At 44.3% G+C, this 20637-nt stretch overlaps 1 protein-coding gene across 17 annotated transcripts in view; it reads right to left on the bottom strand.

Annotated features, from left to right (window-relative positions):
• The window catches only part of jakmip3 (Janus kinase and microtubule interacting protein 3), an 84567-nt gene that overhangs the window by 50194 nt on the left and 13736 nt on the right, over positions 1–20637 (bottom strand). For all 17 annotated transcript variants that reach the window (XM_071394626.1, XM_071394624.1, XM_071394623.1 and 14 more), the window contains exons 2-3: positions 4789–5031; positions 859–1101 (exon numbers count right to left, since the gene is read on the bottom strand). In XM_071394626.1, the coding sequence (XP_071250727.1) occupies positions 859–1101; positions 4789–5031 (486 nt within the window). The remainder of the gene's footprint in view (positions 1–858; positions 1102–4788; positions 5032–20637) is intronic.

The following is a 20637-nucleotide window of genomic DNA, read 5'->3' on the forward strand; positions in this document are numbered from 1 at the left end:
TGCTAGCCTATTGCTGAGGCAGTATTGGGGCAGTGCTAGCCTATTGCTGAGGCAGTACTGGGGCAGTGCTAGCCTATTGCTGAGGCAGTATTGAGGCAGTGCTAGCCTATTGCTGAGGCAGTATTGAGGCAGTGCTAGCCTATTGCTGAGGCAGTATTGGGGCAGTGCTAGCCTATTGCTGAGGCAGTATTGGGACAGTGCTAGCCTATTGCTGAGGCAGTGCTAGCTTATTGCTGCCAGTATTTCTATTCAGGAGTGTATACATTGATATGTCACTATGGATGAGTGAACCAGACTATAGGGAAAGTGGTTGCCGGACCTCCTGGAGCCCAGTACCATAGGGTGCATCCCAAATGACACCCTTTTCTCTATGTAGTCCACTACTTTGACCAGAACCAATAGAGCTCTGGTCAAAAATAGTTCACTATGTAGGGAATAAGGTGCCATTTGGGACGGACTTTCAGACTGTTGCTGATCACAGGGCAGAACGATCTCTGAGCTCTCCTCACAGGTCACCTGATCTCTACTCACTACGGCCCATTAAAGCCCGTTACAGTAAACGCCATGTTATCCACCCTCCATTACACATTACACTCTCATTCAGAAGGGATCATGGGACTGGAAATAACATGTACAGTTTATAAAGCAATGAGGTCTACTCTACTGTGTGGGTGTGTCTGTGTGTGTGTCTGTGTGTGTGTGTGTGTGTGTGTGTGTGTGTGTGTGTGTGTGTGTGTGTGTGTGTGTGTGTGTGTGTGTGTGTGTGTGTGTGTGTGTGTGTGTGTGTGTGTGCGTGTGCATGTGTGTGTGTCTGTGTGCGTGTGTGTGTGTGTGATGAGGAGTATAAATCCCTCTCACCAGTCTGCGTATCTCCCTCTCACACTCCCTCTTGATGCGGGTGACCTCCTCCTGGTGTACATGATAGACGGATCGTATCTCAGCAGCCTTGGTCTTGTCTGCCTGTACGGCCAAGTTCAGAGCTTCCTCCATCTGTCTCTTCATGCCCTTCAGCTCGTAGATCTCCTGCTGTAGTCTGCTCCTCTCCCCCTCAAAACCACGCCTGGCCTCCTCACGCGCCTCCGCAAACAGAGCCGTCTTCACCTGACAGGGAGGGTAGGTTACCCAGAGGTTAGAGTGGTGGACCAGAAACCAGAAGGTTCTCTGATGGGCTGAACGGGCTACTGTAGGGGTTAGAGTGGTGGACCAGTAACCAGAAGGTTCCCTGATGGGCTGAACGGGCTACTGTAGGGGTTAGAGTGGTGGACCAGTAACCAGAAGGTTCCCTGATGGGCTGAACGGGCTACTGTAGGGGTTAGAGTGGTGGACCAGTAACCAGAAGGTTCCCTGATGGGCTGAACGGGCTACTGTAGGGGTTAGAGTGGTGGACCAGTAACCAGAAGGTTCCCTGATGGGCTGAACGGGCTACTGTAGGGGTTAGAGTGGTGGACCAGTAACCAGAAGGTTCCCTGATGGGCTGAACGGGCTACTGTAGGGGTTAGAGTGGTGGACCAGTAACCAGAAGGTTCCCTGATGGGCTGAACGGGCTACTGTAGGGGTTAGAGTGGTGGACCAGTAACCAGAAGGTTCCCTGATGGGCTGAACGGGCTACTGTAGGGGTTAGAGTGGTGGACCAGTAACCAGAAGGTTCCCTGATGGGCTGAACGGGCTACTGTAGGGGTTAGAGTGGTGGACCAGTAACCAGAAGGTTCCCTGATGGACTGAACGGGCTACTGTAGGGGTTAGAGTGGTGGACCAGTAACCAGAAGGTTCCCTGATGGGCTGAACGGGCTACTGTAGGGGTTAGAGTGGTGGACCAGTAACCAGAAGGTTCCCTGATGGGCTGAACGGGCTACTGTAGGGGTTAGAGTGGTGGACCAGTAACCAGAAGGTTCTCTGATGGGCTGAACGGGCTACTGTAGGGGTTAGAGTGGTGGACCAGTAACCAGAAGGTTCCCTGATGGGCTGAACGGGCTACTGTAGGGCTGCTTGTATCAGAACATTACTCAAATCCACAACCACCTAAACATCTCCCGGGATGCTGCACTGCAGCTGAACCTGTGCTGCATCCAGCCTCTCCTGTGTATCAGTGGTGTCCAGAGGGACCTGTGCTGCATCCAGCCTCTCCTGTGTATCAGTGGTGTCCAGGGGACCATTCTCTCCTGTGTGTGTATCAGTGGTGTCCAGGGGAACCATTCTCTCCTGTGTGTGTATCAGTGGTGTCCAGGGGAACCATTCTCTCCTGTGTGTGTATCAGTGGTGTCCAGGGGGACCTGTGCTGCATCCAGCCTCTCCTGTGTATCAGTGGTGTCCAGAGGGACCTGTGCTGCATCTAGCCTCTCCTGTGTATCAGTGGTGTCCAGGGGGACCATTCTCTCCTGTGTGTGTATCAGTGGTGTCCAGGGGAACCATTCTCTCCTGTGTGTGTATCAGTGGTGTCCAGGGGAACCATTCTCTCCTGTGTGTGTATCAGTGGTGTCCAGGGGACCATTCTCTCCTGTGTGTGTATCAGTGGTGTCCAGGGGAACCATTCTCTCCTGTGTATGTATCAGTGGTGTCCAGGGAACCATTCTCTCCTGTGTGTGTATCAATGGTGTCCAGGGGACCATTCTCTCCTGTGTGTGTATCAGTGGTGTCCAGGGGACCATTCTCTCCTGTGTGTGTATCAGTGGTGTCCAGGGAACCATTCTCTCCTGTGTGTGTATCAATGGTGTCCAGGGGACCATTCTCTCCTGTGTGTGTATCAGTGGTGTCCAGGGAACCATTCTCTCCTGTGTGTGTATCAATGGTGTCCAGGGGAACCATTCTCTCCTGTGTATGTATCAGTGGTGTCCAGGGAACCATTCTCTCCTGTGTGTGTATCAATGGTGTCCAGGGGACCATTCTCTCCTGTGTGTGTATCAGTGGTGTCCAGGGAACCATTCTCTCCTGTGTATGTATCAGTGGTGTCCAGGGAACAATTCTCTCCTGTGTATGTATCAGTGGTGTCCAGGGAACCATTCTCTCCTGTGTGTGTATCAGTGGTGTCCAGGGAACCATTCTCTGCTGTTTATGTATCAGTGGTGTCCAGGGAACCATTCTCTCCTGTGTGTGTATCAGTGGTGTCCAGGGGGAACCATTCTCTCCTGTGTATGTATCAGTGGTGTCCAGGGAACCATTCTCTCCTGTGTGTGTATCAGTGGTGTCCAGGGGACCATTCTCTCCTGTGTGTGTATCAGTGGTGTCCAGGGGACCATTCTCTCCTGTGTGTGTATCAGTGGTGTCCAGGGAACCATTCTCTCCTGTGTGTGTATCAATGGTGTCCAGGGGACCATTCTCTCCTGTGTGTGTATCAGTGGTGTCCAGGGAACCATTCTCTCCTGTGTATGTATCAGTGGTGTCCAGGGGAACATTCTCTCCTGTGTGTGTATCAGTGGTGTCCAGGGAACCATTCTCTCCTGTGTGTGTATCAATGGTGTCCAGGGGACCATTGTCTCCTGTGTGTGTATCAGTGGTGTCCAGGGAACCATTCTCTCCTGTGTATGTATCAGTGGTGTCCAGGGGACCATTCTCTCCTGTGTATGTATCAGTGGTGTCCAGGGAACCATTCTCTCCTGTGTATGTATCAGTGGTGTCCAGGGAACCATTCTCTCCTGTGTGTGTATCAATGGTGTCCAGGGGACCATTCTCTCCTGTGTGTGTATCAGTGGTGTCCAGGGGACCATTCTCTCCTGTGTGTGTATCAGTGGTGTCCAGGGAACCATTCTCTCCTGTGTGTGTATCAATGGTGTCCAGGGGACCATTCTCTCCTGTGTGTGTATCAGTGGTGTCCAGGGAACCATTCTCTCCTGTGTGTGTATCAATGGTGTCCAGGGGACCATTGTCTCCTGTGTGTGTATCAGTGGTGTCCAGGGAACCATTCTCTCCTGTGTATGTATCAGTGGTGTCCAGGGGACCATTCTCTCCTGTGTATGTATCAGTGGTGTCCAGGGGGGACCATTCTCTCCTGTGTGTGTATCAGTGGTGTCCAGGGAACCATTCTCTCCTGTGTATGTATCAGTGGTGTCCAGGGCAACCATTCTCTCCTGTGTGTGTATCAGTGGTGTTCAGGGGGGACCATTCTCTCCTGTGTGTGTATCAGTGGTGTCCAGGGAACTATCCTCTCCTGTGTGTGTATCAGTGGTGTCCAGGGAACCATCCTCTCCTGTGTGTGTATCAGTGGTGTCCAGGGAACCATCCTCTCCTGTGTGTGTATCAGTGGTGTCCAGGGAACCATTCTCTCCTGTGTGTGTATCAGTGGTGTCCAGGGATTCCATTCTCTCCTGTGTGTGTATCAGGGGTGTCCAGGGAACCATCCTCTCCTGTGTGTGTATCAGGGGTGTCCAGGGAACCATCCTCTCCTGTGTGTGTATCAGTGGTGTCCAGGGAACCATTCTCTCCTGTGTGTGTATCAGGGGTGTCCAGGGAACCATCCTCTCCTGTGTGTGTATCAGGGGTGTCCAGGGAACCATCCTCTCCTGTGTGTGTATCAGTGGTGTCCAGGGATACCATTCTCTCCTGTGTGTGTATCAGGGGTGTCCAGGGAACCATCCTCTCCTGTGTGTGTATCAGTGGTGTCCAGGGAACGATTCTCTCCTGTGTGTGTATCAGTGGTGTCCAGGGAACCATTCTCTCCTGTGTGTGTATCAGTGGTGTCCAGGGAACGATTCTCTCCTGTGTGTGTATCAGTGGTGTCCAGGGGGAATAACCTAAGACAGCAAAAATATGAACTTCCGATTCCAATTTTGACAATGAAATTGTATTGTAAAGTACCTTGTCTGTGGATCCATCTCGCAGCGCATAAACCAGAGCCTGTAGTCTCTGGATCTCTCCGTCTTTGATCTTGATAACCCTCATCAGCTCCAGCTCGTGGCTCCGTAGCAGCGTCTCCCTGAGTCCCTGGAGCTCCTTGCTCTTCTCCTCGTGGAGCTTGGCCTTCAGCTCAGTCACCACCACTGTAGACTTGTGCTGCTCATGTCTCACCTCGTGGCTCTTCTCTCTCTCCAGCTTACTAACCTAGAGAAAGAGAGAGAGAGAAAGAAAGAGAGAGACAGGGAGGGAGAGAGGGAAAGAAAGAGAGACAGGGAGAGAGAGAGGGGGACAGACAGACGGACGGAGAGAGAGAGAGCGAGAGAGAGCGAGAGAGAGAGCGAGAGAGAGAGAGAGAGAGAGAGAGAGAGAGAGAGAGAGAGAGAGAGAGAGAGAGAGCGAAAGAGAGAGACAGGGAGAGAGAGAGAGAGAGAGAGAGAGAGAGAGAGAGAGAGAGAGAGAGAGAGAGAGAGAGAGAGAGAGAGAGAGAGAGAGAGAGAGAGAGAGAGAGAGAGAGAGAGAGAGATTACATACACTCATAGCCAAAGTTGGACAGACCTCTCTGTATGTCTAGCTTATTGACCAACAGAGAGAGATGGACGGACGGATAGACACCAGACAGAGCAACATCAGACATCACAGACACTCACAGCCCAGCAGCAAAACCACTCAGAACACATTCAGTCAGATGGACTGGAGACAGTGTTCTGAAACGCTGAAAGCTTTGATGTTATGACCCCAGGACTCCTACTATGCTGTCACTTTAGATCAGGGAGATCCATTGTTACAGTAGGTTGTAGAGATTGTAGGTCGGGTCAGGTCATAGATTTTGTACACTGCTGCTACTCGCTGTTTATTATCTATGCATAGTCACTTCACCACCCACCTACATGTACAAATTACCTCAACTAACCTGTACCCCCGCACACTGACTCTGTACCGGTACCCCCTGTTTATAGCCTCGTTATTGTTATTTTATTGTGTTACTTTTTATTATTACTTTTTATTTTAGTCTACTTGGTAATTATTTTCTTAACTCTTTCTTGAACTGAACTGTTAGTTAAGGGCTTGTAAGTAAGTATTTCACGATAAAGTCTACACTTGTTGTATTCGGCGTATGTGACCAATAAAGTTGGATTTGATTTGATATCTAGCCTACATGCAGAGAAGTTCCCACTGGCTCTAGTCGTACTACATAGTATGTGTCCCCTTGGTAACCCACAGGTTTATTTGGGGTCATATTGAGTCTCTCCCACCACTTTAACACTGACTGACAGGTGCAGCTCCAGGCAGACCAACCACAAATAGCCCTGCACCCAATGGACCACTACAGATGATCCAATGTACTGTATGCATGGCTAGACAAACAACAGATTATTACAGAGTACTAATGGGAGGAGGGAGGGGGGAGGGAGGGAGGGGGAGGGGTGGGGAGAGAGAGGGGGAGGGAGGGAGACAAGCATACAGAGAGGAGCAGGTAGGCAGGGGCAGGTAGGCAGGGGCAGGAAGGCAGGGGCAGGTAGGCAGGGGCAGGTAGGCAGGGGCAGGAAGGCAGGGGCAGGTAGGCAGGGGCAGGAAGGCAGGGGCAGGTAGGCAGGGGAAGGTAGGCAGGGGCAGGAAGGCAGGGGAAGGTAGGCAGGGGCAGGTAGGCAGGGGCAGGTAGGCAGGGGCAGGAAGGCAGGGGCAGGAAGGCGGGGGCAGGAAGGCAGGGGCAGGTAGGCGGGGGCAGGAAGGCAGGGAAAGGTAGGCAGGGGCAGGTAGGCAGGGGCAGGAAGGCAGGGGTAGGTAGGCAGGGGTGTGACTTCTCTTCTCCAGGGCAGATCTAAAGATAGTCCCAATTAAACCACTGGCACACATTCATTGAGGTCACCATTCTACATGGCTGGATTGGTCTGCAGATGTTATAGCTGTATCCCCTGTTGGTCTACAGATGTTATAGCTGTATCCTCTGTTGTCTACAGATGTATCCTCTGTTGGTCTACAGATGTTATAGCTGTATCCTCTGTTGGTCTACAGCTGTATCCTCTGTTGGTCTACAGATGTTATAGCTGTATCCTCTGTTGGTCTTCAGATGTTATAGCTGTATCCTCTGTTGGTCTACAGATGTTATAGCTGTATCCCCTGTTGGTCTACAGATGTTATAGCTGTATCCCCTGTTGGTCTACAGATGTTACAGCTGTATCCTCTGTTGTCTACAGATGTTATAGCTGTATCCTCTGTTGTCTACAGATGTTATAGCTGTATCCTCTGTCGGTCTACATATGTTATAGCTGTATCCTGTGTTGGTCTACAGCTGTATCCTCTGTTGGTCTACAGATGTTATAGCTGTATCCTGTGTTGGTCTACAGCTGTATCCTCTGTTGGTCTGCAGATGTTATAGCTGTATCCTCTGTTGTCTACAGATGTTATAGCTGTATCCCCTGTTGGTCTACAGATGTTATAGCTGTATCCTCTGTTGTCTACAGATGTTATAGCTGTATCCTGTGTTGGTCTACAGATGTTATAGCTGTATCCTCTGTCGGTCTACATATGTTACAGCTGTATCCTCTGTTGGTCTACAGATGTTATAGCTGTATCCCCTGTTGGTCTACAGATGTTATAGCTGTATCCTCTGTTGTCTACAGATGTTATAGCTGTATCCTCTGTTGTCTACAGATGTTATAGCTGTATCCTCTGTTGTCTACAGATGTTATAGCTGTATACTCTGTTGGTCTACAGCTGTATCCTCTATTGTCTACAGATGTTACAGCTGTATCCTCTGTTGTCTACAGATGTTATAGCTGTATCCTCTGTTGTCTACAGATGTTATAGCTGTATCCTCTGTTGGTCTACAGCTGTATCCTCTGTTGTCTACAGATGTTATAGCTGTATCCCCTGTTGGTCTACAGATGTTATAGCTGTATCCTCTGTTGTCTACAGATGTTATAGCTGTATCCTCTGTTGTCTACAGATGTTATAGCTGTATCCTCTGTTGGTCTACAGCTGTATCCTCTGTTGTCTACAGATGTTATAGCTGTATCCTCTGTTGTCTACAGATGTTATAGCTGTATCCTCTGTTGGTCTACAGATGTTATAGCTGTATCCTCTGTCGGTCTACAGCTGTATCCTCTGTTGTCTACAGATGTTATAGCTGTATCCTCTGTTGTCTACAGATGTTATAGCTGTATCCCCTGTTGGTCTACAGATGTTATAGCTGTATCCTCTGTTGTCTACAGATGTTATAGCTGTATCCTCTGTTGTCTACAGATGTTATAGCTGTATCCTCTGTTGTCTACAGATGTTATAGCTGTATCCTCTGTTGTCTACAGATGTTATAGCTGTATCCTCTGTTGTCTACAGATGTTATAGCTGTATCCTCTGTTGTCTACAGATGTTATAGCTGTATCCCCTGTTGTCTACAGATGTTATAGCTGTATCCTCTGTTGTCTACAGATGTTATAGCTGTATCCCCTGTTGTCTATAGATGTTATAGATGTATCCTCTGTTGTCTACAGATGTTATAGCTGTATCCTCTGTTGTCTACAGATGTTATAGCTGTATCCTCTGCTGTCTACAGATGTTATAGCTGTATCCCCTGTTGTCTACAGATGTTATAGCTGTATCCCCTGTTGTCTACTCTAAGCTCTCATCCAGCAACGGCACAAATCTCTTCAGTAGTTACAGGGGATAGCTGTGGCATTGCAGATGCTCTGGTCCCTGTCTGTAGAGTGTACAGGCCATTTAAACCAGCATAACTCTGGTCCCTGTCTGTAGAGTCTACAGGCCATGTAAACCAGTATAACTCTGGTCCCTGTCTGTAGAATCTACAGGCCATGTAAACCAGTATAACTCTGGTCCCTGTCTGTAGAGTCTACAGGCCATGTAAACCAGTATAACTCTGGTCCCTGTCTGTAGAGTCTACAGGCCATGTAAACCAGTATAACTCTGGTCCCTGTCTGTAGAGTCTACAGGCCATGTAAACCAGTATAACCAGTATAACAGGCCATGTAAACCAGTATAACCAGTATAACAGGCCATGTAAACCAGTATAACTCTGGTCCCTGTCTGTAGAGTCTACAGGCCATGTAAACCAGTATAACTCTGGTCCCTGTCTGTAGAGTCTACAGGTCATGTAAACCAGCATAACTCTGGTCCCTGTCTGTAGAGTCTACAGGCCATGTAAACCAGTATAACTCTGGTCCCTGTCTGTAGAGTCTACAGGCCATGTAAACCAGTATAACTCTGGTCCCTGTCTGTAGAGTCTACAGGCCATGTAAACCAGTATAACTCTGGTCCCTGTCTGTAGAGTCTACAGGCCATGTAAACCAGCATAACTCTGGTCCCTGTCTGTAGAGTCTACAGGCCATGTAAACCAGTATAACTCTGGTCCCTGTCTGTAGAGTCTACAGGCCATGTAAACCAGTATAACTCTGGTCCCTGTCTTTAGAGTCTACAGGTCATGTAAACCAGTATAACCCTGGTCCCTGTCTGTAGAGTCTACAGGCCATGTAAACCAGCATAACTCTGGTCCCTGTCTGTAGAGTCTGCAGGCCTATATATTAGGTGGTAACAGCTCCAGCCCCAGCCCCTGGCCAGTATAACTCTGGTCCGTGTCTGTAGAGTCTGCAGGCCATGTAAACCAGTATAACCCTGGTCCCTGTCTGTAGAGTCTACAGGCCATGTAAACCAGCATAACTCTGGTCCCTGTCTGTAGAGTCTACAGGCCTATATATTAGGTGGTAACAGCTCCAGCCCCAGCCCCTGGCCAGTATAACTCTGGTCCCTGTCTGTAGAGTCTACAGGCCTATATATTAGTTGGTAACAGCCCCAGCCCCTGGCCAGTATAACTCTGGTCCCTGTCTGTAGAGTCTACAGGCCATGTAAACCAGTATAACTCTGGTCCCTGTCTGTAGAGTCTGCAGGCCTATATATTAGTTGGTAACAGCTCCAGCCCCTGGCCAGTATAACTCTGGTCCCTGTCTGTAGAGTCTACAGGCCATGTAAACCAGTATAACTCTGGTCCCTGTCTGTAGAGTCTGCAGGCCTATATATTAGTTGGTAACAGCTCCAGCCCCTGGCCAGTATAACTCTGGTCCCTGTCTGTAGAGTCTGCAGGCCTATATATTAGTTGGTAACAGCTCCAGCCCCTGGCCAGTATAACTCTGGTCCCTGTCTGTAGAGTCTGCAGGCCTATATATTAGTTGGTAACAGCTCCAGCCCCTGGCCAGTATAACTCTGGTCCCTGTCTGTAGAGTCTGCAGGTCTATATATTAGTAGGTAACAGCTCCAGCCATATGGACTCCAAGCTTTGCCCCTCAAGTCTCCCTGAGAGCCGTGGCAGCCTCAAAGAAATGATGATGATGATGATGATGATGATGATGATGATGATGATGATGATGATGATGATGGGTGGGTGGGTGGGTTGTGGGTCGGTCGGTCGGTAAACGTCCGTCCGTCCGTCTTTCTGTCTGTCTGTCTGTCTGTCCGTCCGTCCTAACATGGACTTCCCTGAGATCAAGAGCAGCATAGCAGGCCATACCGCTGAGTGAAAACTGAAACCCCCCAACCTACCTGGAGATCTAACAGACAGACTGAAGCATCCATTTGAAATGAGATGACATTTTAGCTGTCATCAGGCCTCCGTGAGTTATTACCGGCTGGCCATGCAGCAGTGTAGCAGAGCAGGAGCTGGGATGGTTCAGTACGTGAGGCAAGTCTAGCCAGAGGGCCATGTTGTCACCCCATGTCGGTCCTATGGTGACGCAGTCATCCGTTAAAGTAATTACACCCAACAGAGAAGACCACACATACTGTAAAGCATCAACACTGTGCAGTATATACAGTCATTACAGAAGATTTTACCGAATGAAACACATTTATGCACTAAATTATATTGTCACTACTAGGTCAAAATAACAGGTAGATATACTGTAATAGTAATTTTAATACTACTAATATATTATATACTGATATATGGTAATTGTAATACTACTAATATATTATATACTGGTATACTGTAATAGTAATATCAGTACTACGGATATATAATATAGTGATATACTGTAATAATAATACTACTAATATATTATATACTGGTATACTGTAATAGTAACACTACTAATATATTATATACCGTTATATTGTAATAGTAATATTAATACTACTAATATATAATATACTGTTATACTGTAATACTAATACTACTAATATATTATATACTGGTAAACTGTAATAGTAATACTACTAATATATTAAATTCTGTTATACTGTAATACTAATAATACTAATATATTATATACTGGTATACTGTAATAGTAATAGTAATACTACTAATATATTATATACCGTTATATTGTAATAGTAATATTAATACTACTAATATATAATATACTGTTATACTGTAATACTAATACTACTAATATATTATATACTGGTAAACTGTAATAGTAATACTACTAATATATTAAATACTGTTATACTGTAATACTAATAATACTAAAATATTATATACTGGTATACTGTAATAGTAATAGTAATACTACTAATATATTATATACTGGTATACTGTAAATGCAGATTAAAATGGATTAACCGTGAGGATGTCACCAAGTTCATAAATGTTATATCATACAGCCTGTTATCTGTAACTAAACCTGTTACATCATACAGCCTGTTATCTATAACTAAACCTGTTACATCATACAGCCTGTTATCTATAACTAAACCTGTTACATCATACAGCCTGTTATCTATAACTAAACCTGTTACATCATACAGCCTGTTATCTATAACTAAACCTGTTACATCATACAGCCTGTTATCTGTAACTAAACCTGTTACATCATACAGCCTGTTATCTATAACTAAACCTGTTACATCATACAGCCTGTTATCTGTAACTAAACCTGTTACATCATACAGCCTGTTATCTATAACTAAACCTGTTATATCATACAGCCTGTTATCTATAACTAAACCTGTTATATCATACAGCCTGTTATCTGTAACTAAACCTGTTATATCATACAGCCTGTTATCTATAACTAAACCTGTTACATCATACAGCCTGTTATCTATAACTAAACCTGTTACATCATACAGCCTGTTATCTGTAACTAAACCTGTTACATCATACAGCCTGTTATCTATAACTAAACCTGTTACATCATACAGCCTGCTCTACAGTATATAACTAAACCTGTTACATCATACAGCCTGTTATCTGTAACTAAACCTGTTACATCATACAGCCTGTTATCTATAACTAAACCTGTTACATCATACAGCCTGTTATCTGTAACTAAACCTGTTACATCATACAGCCTGTTATCTATAACTAAACCTGTTACATCATACAGCCTGTTATCTGTAACTAAACCTGTTACATCATACAGCCTGTTATCTATAACTAAACCTGTTATATCATACAGCCTGTTATCTATAACTAAACCTGTTACATCATACAGCCTGTTATCTGTAACTAAACCTGCTATATCATACAGCCTGTTATCTATAACTAAACCTGTTATATCATACAGCCTGTTATCTATAACTAAACCTGTTATATCATACAGCCTGTTATCTATAACTAAACCTGTTACATCATACAGCCTGTTATCTATAACTAAACCTGTTACATCATACAGCCTGTTATCTGTAACTAAACCTGTTACATCATACAGCCTGTTATCTATAACTAAACCTGTTACATCATACAGCCTGTTATATATAACTAAACCTGTTACATCATACAGCCTGTTATCTGTAACTAAACCTGTTATATCATACAGCCTGTTATCTATAACTAAACCTGTTACATCATACAGCCTGTTATCTATAACTAAACCTGTTACATCATACAGCCTGCTCTACAGTATATAACTAAACCTGTTACATCATACAGCCTGTTATCTATAACTAAACCTGTTACATCATACAGCCTGTTATCTATAACTAAACCTGTTACATCATACAGCCTGTTATCTATAACTAAACCTGTTACATCATACAGCCTGTTATCTATAACTAAACCTGTTACATCATACAGCCTGCTCTACAGTATATAACTAAACCTGTTACATCATACAGCCTGTTATCTATAACTAAACCTGTTACATCATACAGCCTGTTATCTATAACTAAACCTGTTACATCATACAGCCTGTTATCTATAACTAAACCTGTTACATCATACAGCCTGCTCTACAGTATATAACTAAACCTGTTACATCATACAGCCTGTTATCTACAGTGGGGAGAACAAGTATTTGATACACTGACAATTTTGCAGGTTTTCCTACTTACAAAGCATGTAGAGGTCTGTAATTTTTATCATAGGTACACTTCAACTGTGAGAGAAGGAATCTAAAACAAAAATCCAGAAAATCACATTGTATGATTTTTAAGTAATTAATTTGCATTTTATTGCATGACATAAGTATTTGATACATCAGAAAAGCAGAACTGAATATTTGGTACAGAAACCTTAGTTTGCAATTACAGAGATCATACGTTTCCTGTAGTTCTTGACCAGGTTTGCACACACTGCAGCAGGGATTTTGGCCCACTCCTCCATACAGACCTTCTCCAGATCCTTCAGGTTTCGGGGCTGTCGCTGGGCAATACGGACTTTCGGCTCCCTCCAAAGATTTTCTATTGGGTTCAGGTCTGGAGACTGGCTAGGCCACTCCAGGACCTTGAGATGCTTCTTACGGAGCCACTCCTTAGTTGCCCTGGCTGTGTGTTTCGGGTCGTTGTCATGCTGGAAGACCCAGCCACGACCCATCTTCAATGCTCTTACTGAGGGAAGGAGGTTGTTGGTGTAGATCTCGCGATACATGGCCCCATCCATCCTCCCCTCAATACGGTGCAGTCGTCCTGTCCCCTTTGCAGAAAAGCATCCCCAAAGAATGATGTTTCCACCTCCATGCTTCACGGTTGGGATGTGTTCTTGGGGTTGTACTCATCCTTCTTCTTCCTCCAAACACGGCGAGTGGAGTTTAGACCAAAAAGCTCTATTTTTGTCTCATCAGACCACATGACCTTCTCCCATTCCTCCGCTGGATCATCCAGATGGTCATTGGCAAACTTCAGACGGGCCTGGACATGCGCTGGCTTGAGCAGGGGGACCTTGCGTGCGCTGCAGGATTTTAATCCATGACGGCGTAGTGTGTTACTAATGGTTTTCTTTGAGACTGTGGTCCCAGCTCTCTTCAGGTCATTGACCAGGTCCTTCCGTGTAGTTCTGGGCTGATCCCTCACATTCCTCATGATCATTGATGCCCCACGAGGTGAGATCTTGCATGGAGCCCCAGACCGAGGGTGATTGACCGTCATCTTGAACTTCTTCCATTTTCTAATAATTGTGCCAACAGTTGTTGCCTTCTCACCAAGCTGCTTGGCTATTGTCCTGTAGCCCATCCCAGCCTTGTACAGGTCTACAATTTATCCCTGATGTCCTTACACAGCTCTCTGGTCTTGGCCATTGTGGAGAGGTTGGAGTCTGTTTGATTGAGTGTGTGGACAGGTGTCTTTTATACAGGTAACGAGTTCAAACAGGTGCAGTTAATACAGGTAATGAGTGGAGAACAGGAGGGCTTCTTAAAGAAAAACTAACAGGTCTGTGAGAGCCGGAATTCTTACTGGTTGGTAGGTGATCAAATACTTATGTCATGCAATAAAATGCAAATTAATTACTTAAAAATCATACAATGTGATTTTCTGGATTTTTGTTTTAGATTCCGTCTCTCACAGTTGAAGTGTACCTATGATAAAAATTACAGACCTCTACATGCTTTGTAAGTAGGAAAACCTGCAAAATCGGCAGTGTATCAAATACTTGTTCTCCCCACTGTATAACTAAACCTGTTACATCATACAGCCTGTTATCTATAACTAAACCTGTTACATCATACAGCCTGTTATCTATAACTAAACCTGTTATATCATACAGCCTGCTCTACAGTATATAACTAAACCTGTTACATCATACAGCCTGTTATCTATAACTAAACCTGTTACATCATACAGCCTGTTATCTATAACTAAACCTGTTACATCATACAGCCTGTTATCTGTAACTAAACCTGTTACATCATACAGCCTGTTATCTATAACTAAACCTGTTACATCATACAGCCTGTTATCTGTAACTAAACCTGTTACATCATACAGCCTGTTATCTATAACTAAACCTGTTATATCATACAGCCTGTTATCTATAACTAAACCTGTTACATCATACAGCCTGTTATCTGTAACTAAACCTGCTATATCATACAGCCTGTTATCTATAACTAAACCTGTTATATCATACAGCCTGTTATCTATAACTAAACCTGTTATATCATACAGCCTGTTATCTATAACTAAACCTGTTACATCATACAGCCTGTTATCTATAACTAAACCTGTTACATCATACAGCCTGCTCTACAGTATATAACTAAACCTGTTACATCATACAGCCTGTTATCTATAACTAAACCTGTTACATCATACAGCCTGTTATCTATAACTAAACCTGTTACATCATACAGCCTGTTATCTATAACTAAACCTGTTACATCATACAGCCTGTTATCTATAACTAAACCTGTTACATCATACAGCCTGCTCTACAGTATATAACTAAACCTGTTACATCATACAGCCTGTTATCTATAACTAAACCTGTTACATCATACAGCCTGTTATCTATAACTAAACCTGTTACATCATACAGCCTGTTATCTATAACTAAACCTGTTACATCATACAGCCTGCTCTACAGTATATAACTAAACCTGTTACATCATACAGCCTGTTATCTACAGTGGGGAGAACAAGTATTTGATACACTGACAATTTTGCAGGTTTTCCTACTTACAAAGCATGTAGAGGTCTGTAATTTTTATCATAGGTACACTTCAACTGTGAGAGAAGGAATCTAAAACAAAAATCCAGAAAATCACATTGTATGATTTTTAAGTAATTAATTTGCATTTTATTGCATGACATAAGTATTTGATACATCAGAAAAGCAGAACTGAATATTTGGTACAGAAACCTTAGTTTGCAATTACAGAGATCATACGTTTCCTGTAGTTCTTGACCAGGTTTGCACACACTGCAGCAGGGATTTTGGCCCACTCCTCCATACAGACCTTCTCCAGATCCTTCAGGTTTCGGGGCTGTCGCTGGGCAATACGGACTTTCGGCTCCCTCCAAAGATTTTCTATTGGGTTCAGGTCTGGAGACTGGCTAGGCCACTCCAGGACCTTGAGATGCTTCTTACGGAGCCACTCCTTAGTTGCCCTGGCTGTGTGTTTCGGGTCGTTGTCATGCTGGAAGACCCAGCCACGACCCATCTTCAATGCTCTTACTGAGGGAAGGAGGTTGTTGGTGTAGATCTCGCGATACATGGCCCCATCCATCCTCCCCTCAATACGGTGCAGTCGTCCTGTCCCCTTTGCAGAAAAGCATCCCCAAAGAATGATGTTTCCACCTCCATGCTTCACGGTTGGGATGTGTTCTTGGGGTTGTACTCATCCTTCTTCTTCCTCCAAACACGGCGAGTGGAGTTTAGACCAAAAAGCTCTATTTTTGTCTCATCAGACCACATGACCTTCTCCCATTCCTCCGCTGGATCATCCAGATGGTCATTGGCAAACTTCAGACGGGCCTGGACATGCGCTGGCTTGAGCAGGGGGACCTTGCGTGCGCTGCAGGATTTTAATCCATGACGGCGTAGTGTGTTACTAATGGTTTTCTTTGAGACTGTGGTCCCAGCTCTCTTCAGGTCATTGACCAGGTCCTTCCGTGTAGTTCTGGGCTGATCCCTCACATTCCTCATGATCATTGATGCCCCACGAGGTGAGATCTTGCATGGAGCCCCAGACCGAGGGTGATTGACCGTCATCTTGAACTTCTTCCATTTTCTAATAATTGTGCCAACAGTTGTTGCCTTCTCACCAAGCTGCTTGGCTATTGTCCTGTAGCCCATCCCAGCCTTGTACAGGTCTACAATTTATCCCTGATGTCCTTACACAGCTCTCTGGTCTTGGCCATTGTGGAGAGGTTGGAGTCTGTTTGATTGAGTGTGTGGACAGGTGTCTTTTATACAGGTAACGAGTTCAAACAGGTGCAGTTAATACAGGTAATGAGTGGAGAACAGGAGGGCTTCTTAAAGAAAAACTAACAGGTCTGTGAGAGCCGGAATTCTTACTGGTTGGTAGGTGATCAAATACTTATGTCATGCAATAAAATGCAAATTAATTACTTAAAAATCATACAATGTGATTTTCTGGATTTTTGTTTTAGATTCCGTCTCTCACAGTTGAAGTGTACCTATGATAAAAATTACAGACCTCTACATGCTTTGTAAGTAGGAAAACCTGCAAAATCGGCAGTGTATCAAATACTTGTTCTCCCCACTGTATAACTAAACCTGTTACATCATACAGCCTGTTATCTATAACTAAACCTGTTACATCATACAGCCTGTTATCTGTAACTAAACCTGTTACATCATACAGCCTGTTATCTATAACTAAACCTGTTATATCATACAGCCTGCTCTACAGTATATAACTAAACCTGTTACATCATACAGCCTGTTATCTATAACTAAACCTGTTACATCATACAGCCTGTTATCTATAACTAAACCTGTTACATCATACAGCCTGTTATCTGTAACTAAACCTGTTACATCATACAGCCTGTTATCTATAACTAAACCTGTTATATCATACAGCCTGTTATCTATAACTAAACCTGTTACATCATACAGCCTGTTATCTGTAACTAAACCTGCTATATCATACAGCCTGTTATCTATAACTAAACCTGTTATATCATACAGCCTGTTATCTATAACTAAACCTGTTATATCATACAGCCTGTTATCTATAACTAAACCTGTTACATCATACAGCCTGTTATCTATAACTAAACCTGTTACATCATACAGCCTGTTATATATAACTAAACCTGTTACATCATACAGCCTGTTATCTGTAACTAAACCTGTTATATCATACAGCCTGTTATCTATAACTAAACCTGTTACATCATACAGCCTGTTATCTATAACTAAACCTGTTACATCATACAGCCTGTTATCTATAACTAAACCTGTTACATCATACAGCCTGTTATCTATAACTAAACCTGTTACATCATACAGCCTGTTATCTATAACTAAACCTGTTACATCATACAGCCTGTTATCTATAACTAAACCTGTTACATCATACAGCCTGTTATCTATAACTAAACCTGTTACATCATACAGCCTGTTATCTATAACTAAACCTGTTACATCATACAGCCTGTTATCTATAACTAAACCTGTTACATCATACAGCCTGTTATCTGTAACTAAACCTGTTATATCATACAGCCTGTTATCTATAACTAAACCTGTTACATCATACAGCCTGTTATCTATAACTAAACCTGTTACATCATACAGCCTGTTATCTGTAACTAAACCTGTTATATCATACAGCCTGTTATCTGTAACTAAACCTGTTATATCATACAGCCTGTTATCTATAACTAAACCTGTTACATCATACAGCCTGTTATCTATAACTAAACCTGTTACATCATACAGCCTGTTATCTATAACTAAACCTGTTACATCATACAGCCTGTTATCTATAACTAAACCTGTTATATCATACAGCCTGTTATCTATAACTAAACCTGTTATATCATACAGCCTGTTATCTGTAACTAAACCTGTTATATCATACAGCCTGTTATCTATAACTAAACCTGTAGTATCATACAGCCTATTTTCTATAACTAAACCTGTTATATCATACAGCCTGTTATCTGTAACTAAGCCTGTTATCTGTAACTAAACCTGTTTTATCATACAGCCTGTTATCTGTAACTAAACCTGTTACATCATACAGCCTGCTCTACAGTATATAACTAAACCTGTTACATCATACAGCCTGCTCTACAGTATATAACTAAACCTGCATTGGTTGGGTCATACATGCAGAGCAGAGAGCATTGTTCATTCAGACAGCCAAACAACAGGGAAGGAACCCCCTGGCCTCCACAGACACACAGACAGACAGTAGTGTCTAACATTAGATGTCACAATGGCCTCTTTGACATGGACTGTTACTGGGGGTAGATAGCTGTTCATCTGGAGCAGAGCACACAGAGTCCAGGAGCACTGGGGCTGCCCCCCTTACTCAGGAGCACTGGGGCTGACCCCCTTACCCAGGAGCACTGGGCTGATACCCTTACTCAGGAGCACTGGGCTGATACCCTTACCAAGGAGCACTGGGCTGCCCCCCTTACCCAGGAGCACTGGGCTGACCCCCTTACTTAGGAGCACTGGGCTGACCCCCTTACTCAGGAGCACTGGGCTGCCCCCCTTACCCAGGAGCACTGGGCTGCCCCCCTTACCCAGGAGCACTGGGCTGCCCCCCTTACTCAGGAGCACTGGGCTGCCCCCCTTACTCAGGAGCACTGGGCTGACCCCCTTACTCTGGAGCATTGGGCTGACCCCCTTACCCAGGAGCACTGGGCTGACCCCCTTACTCAGGAGCACTGGGCTGACCCCCTTACTCAGGAGCACTGGGCTGACCCCCTTACTCAGGAGCACTGGGCTGACCCCCTTACCCAGGAGCACTGGGCTGACCCCCTTACTCAGGAGCACTGGGCTGACCCCCTTTACTCAGGAGCACTGGGGCTGACCCCCTTAATCAGGAGCACTGGGCTGACCCTCTTAATCAGGAGCACTGGGCTGACCCCCTTACTCAGACACTGTAGTCTGTGATTACATGGACACAATCATTAATCAGACACACACTAGTCTGACTAGGTAACTGTAGAATGGTAGAATAGCATTAACACTAGTCTGACTAGGCTACTGTAGAATGGTAGAATAGCATTAACACTAGTCTGACTAGGCTACTGTAGAATGGTAGAATAGCATTAACACTAGTCTGACTAGGTAACTGTAGAATGGTAGAATAGCATTAACACTAGTCTGACTAGGCTACTGTAGAATGGTAGAATAGCATTAACACTAGTCTGACTAGACTACTGTAGAATGGTAGAATAGCATTAACACTAGTCTGACTAGGCTACTGTAGAATGGTAGAATAGCATTAACACTAGTCTGACTAGGCTACTGTAGAATGGTAGAACACTAGTCTGACTAGGCTACTGTAGAATGGTAGAATAGCATTAACACTAGTCTGACTAGACTACTGTAGAATGGTAGAATAGCATTAACACTAGTCTGACTAGGCTACTGTAGAATGGTAGAATAGCATTAACACTAGACTGACTAGGTAACTGTAAAATGGTAGAATAGCATTAACACTAGTCTGACTAGGCTACTGTAGAATAGCATTAACACTAGTCTGACTAGGTAACTGTAGAATGGTAGAATAGCATTAACACTAGTCTGAATAGGTAACTGTAGAATGGTAGAATAGCATTAACACTAGTCTGACTAGACTACTGTAGAATGGTAGAATAGCATTAACACTAGTCTGACTAGGCTACTGTAGAATGGTAGAATAGCATTAACACTTGTCTGACTAGACTACTGTAGAATGGTAGAATAGCATTAACACTAGTCTGACTAGAATACTGTAGAATGGTAGAATAGCATTAACACTAGTCTGACTAGGTACCTGTAGAATGGTAGAATAGCATTAACACTAGTCTGACTAGGTAACTGTAGAATGGTAGAATAGCATTAACACTAGTCTGACTAGACTACTGTAGAATGGTAGAATAGCATTAACACTAGTCTGACTAGGCTACTGTAGAATGGTAGAATAGCATTAACACTAGTCTGACTAGGCTACT

Source organism: Salvelinus alpinus, chromosome 3, assembly GCF_045679555.1.
Source record: "Salvelinus alpinus chromosome 3, SLU_Salpinus.1, whole genome shotgun sequence".
Classification (NCBI taxonomy): Eukaryota; Metazoa; Chordata; class Actinopteri; order Salmoniformes; family Salmonidae; genus Salvelinus; species Salvelinus alpinus.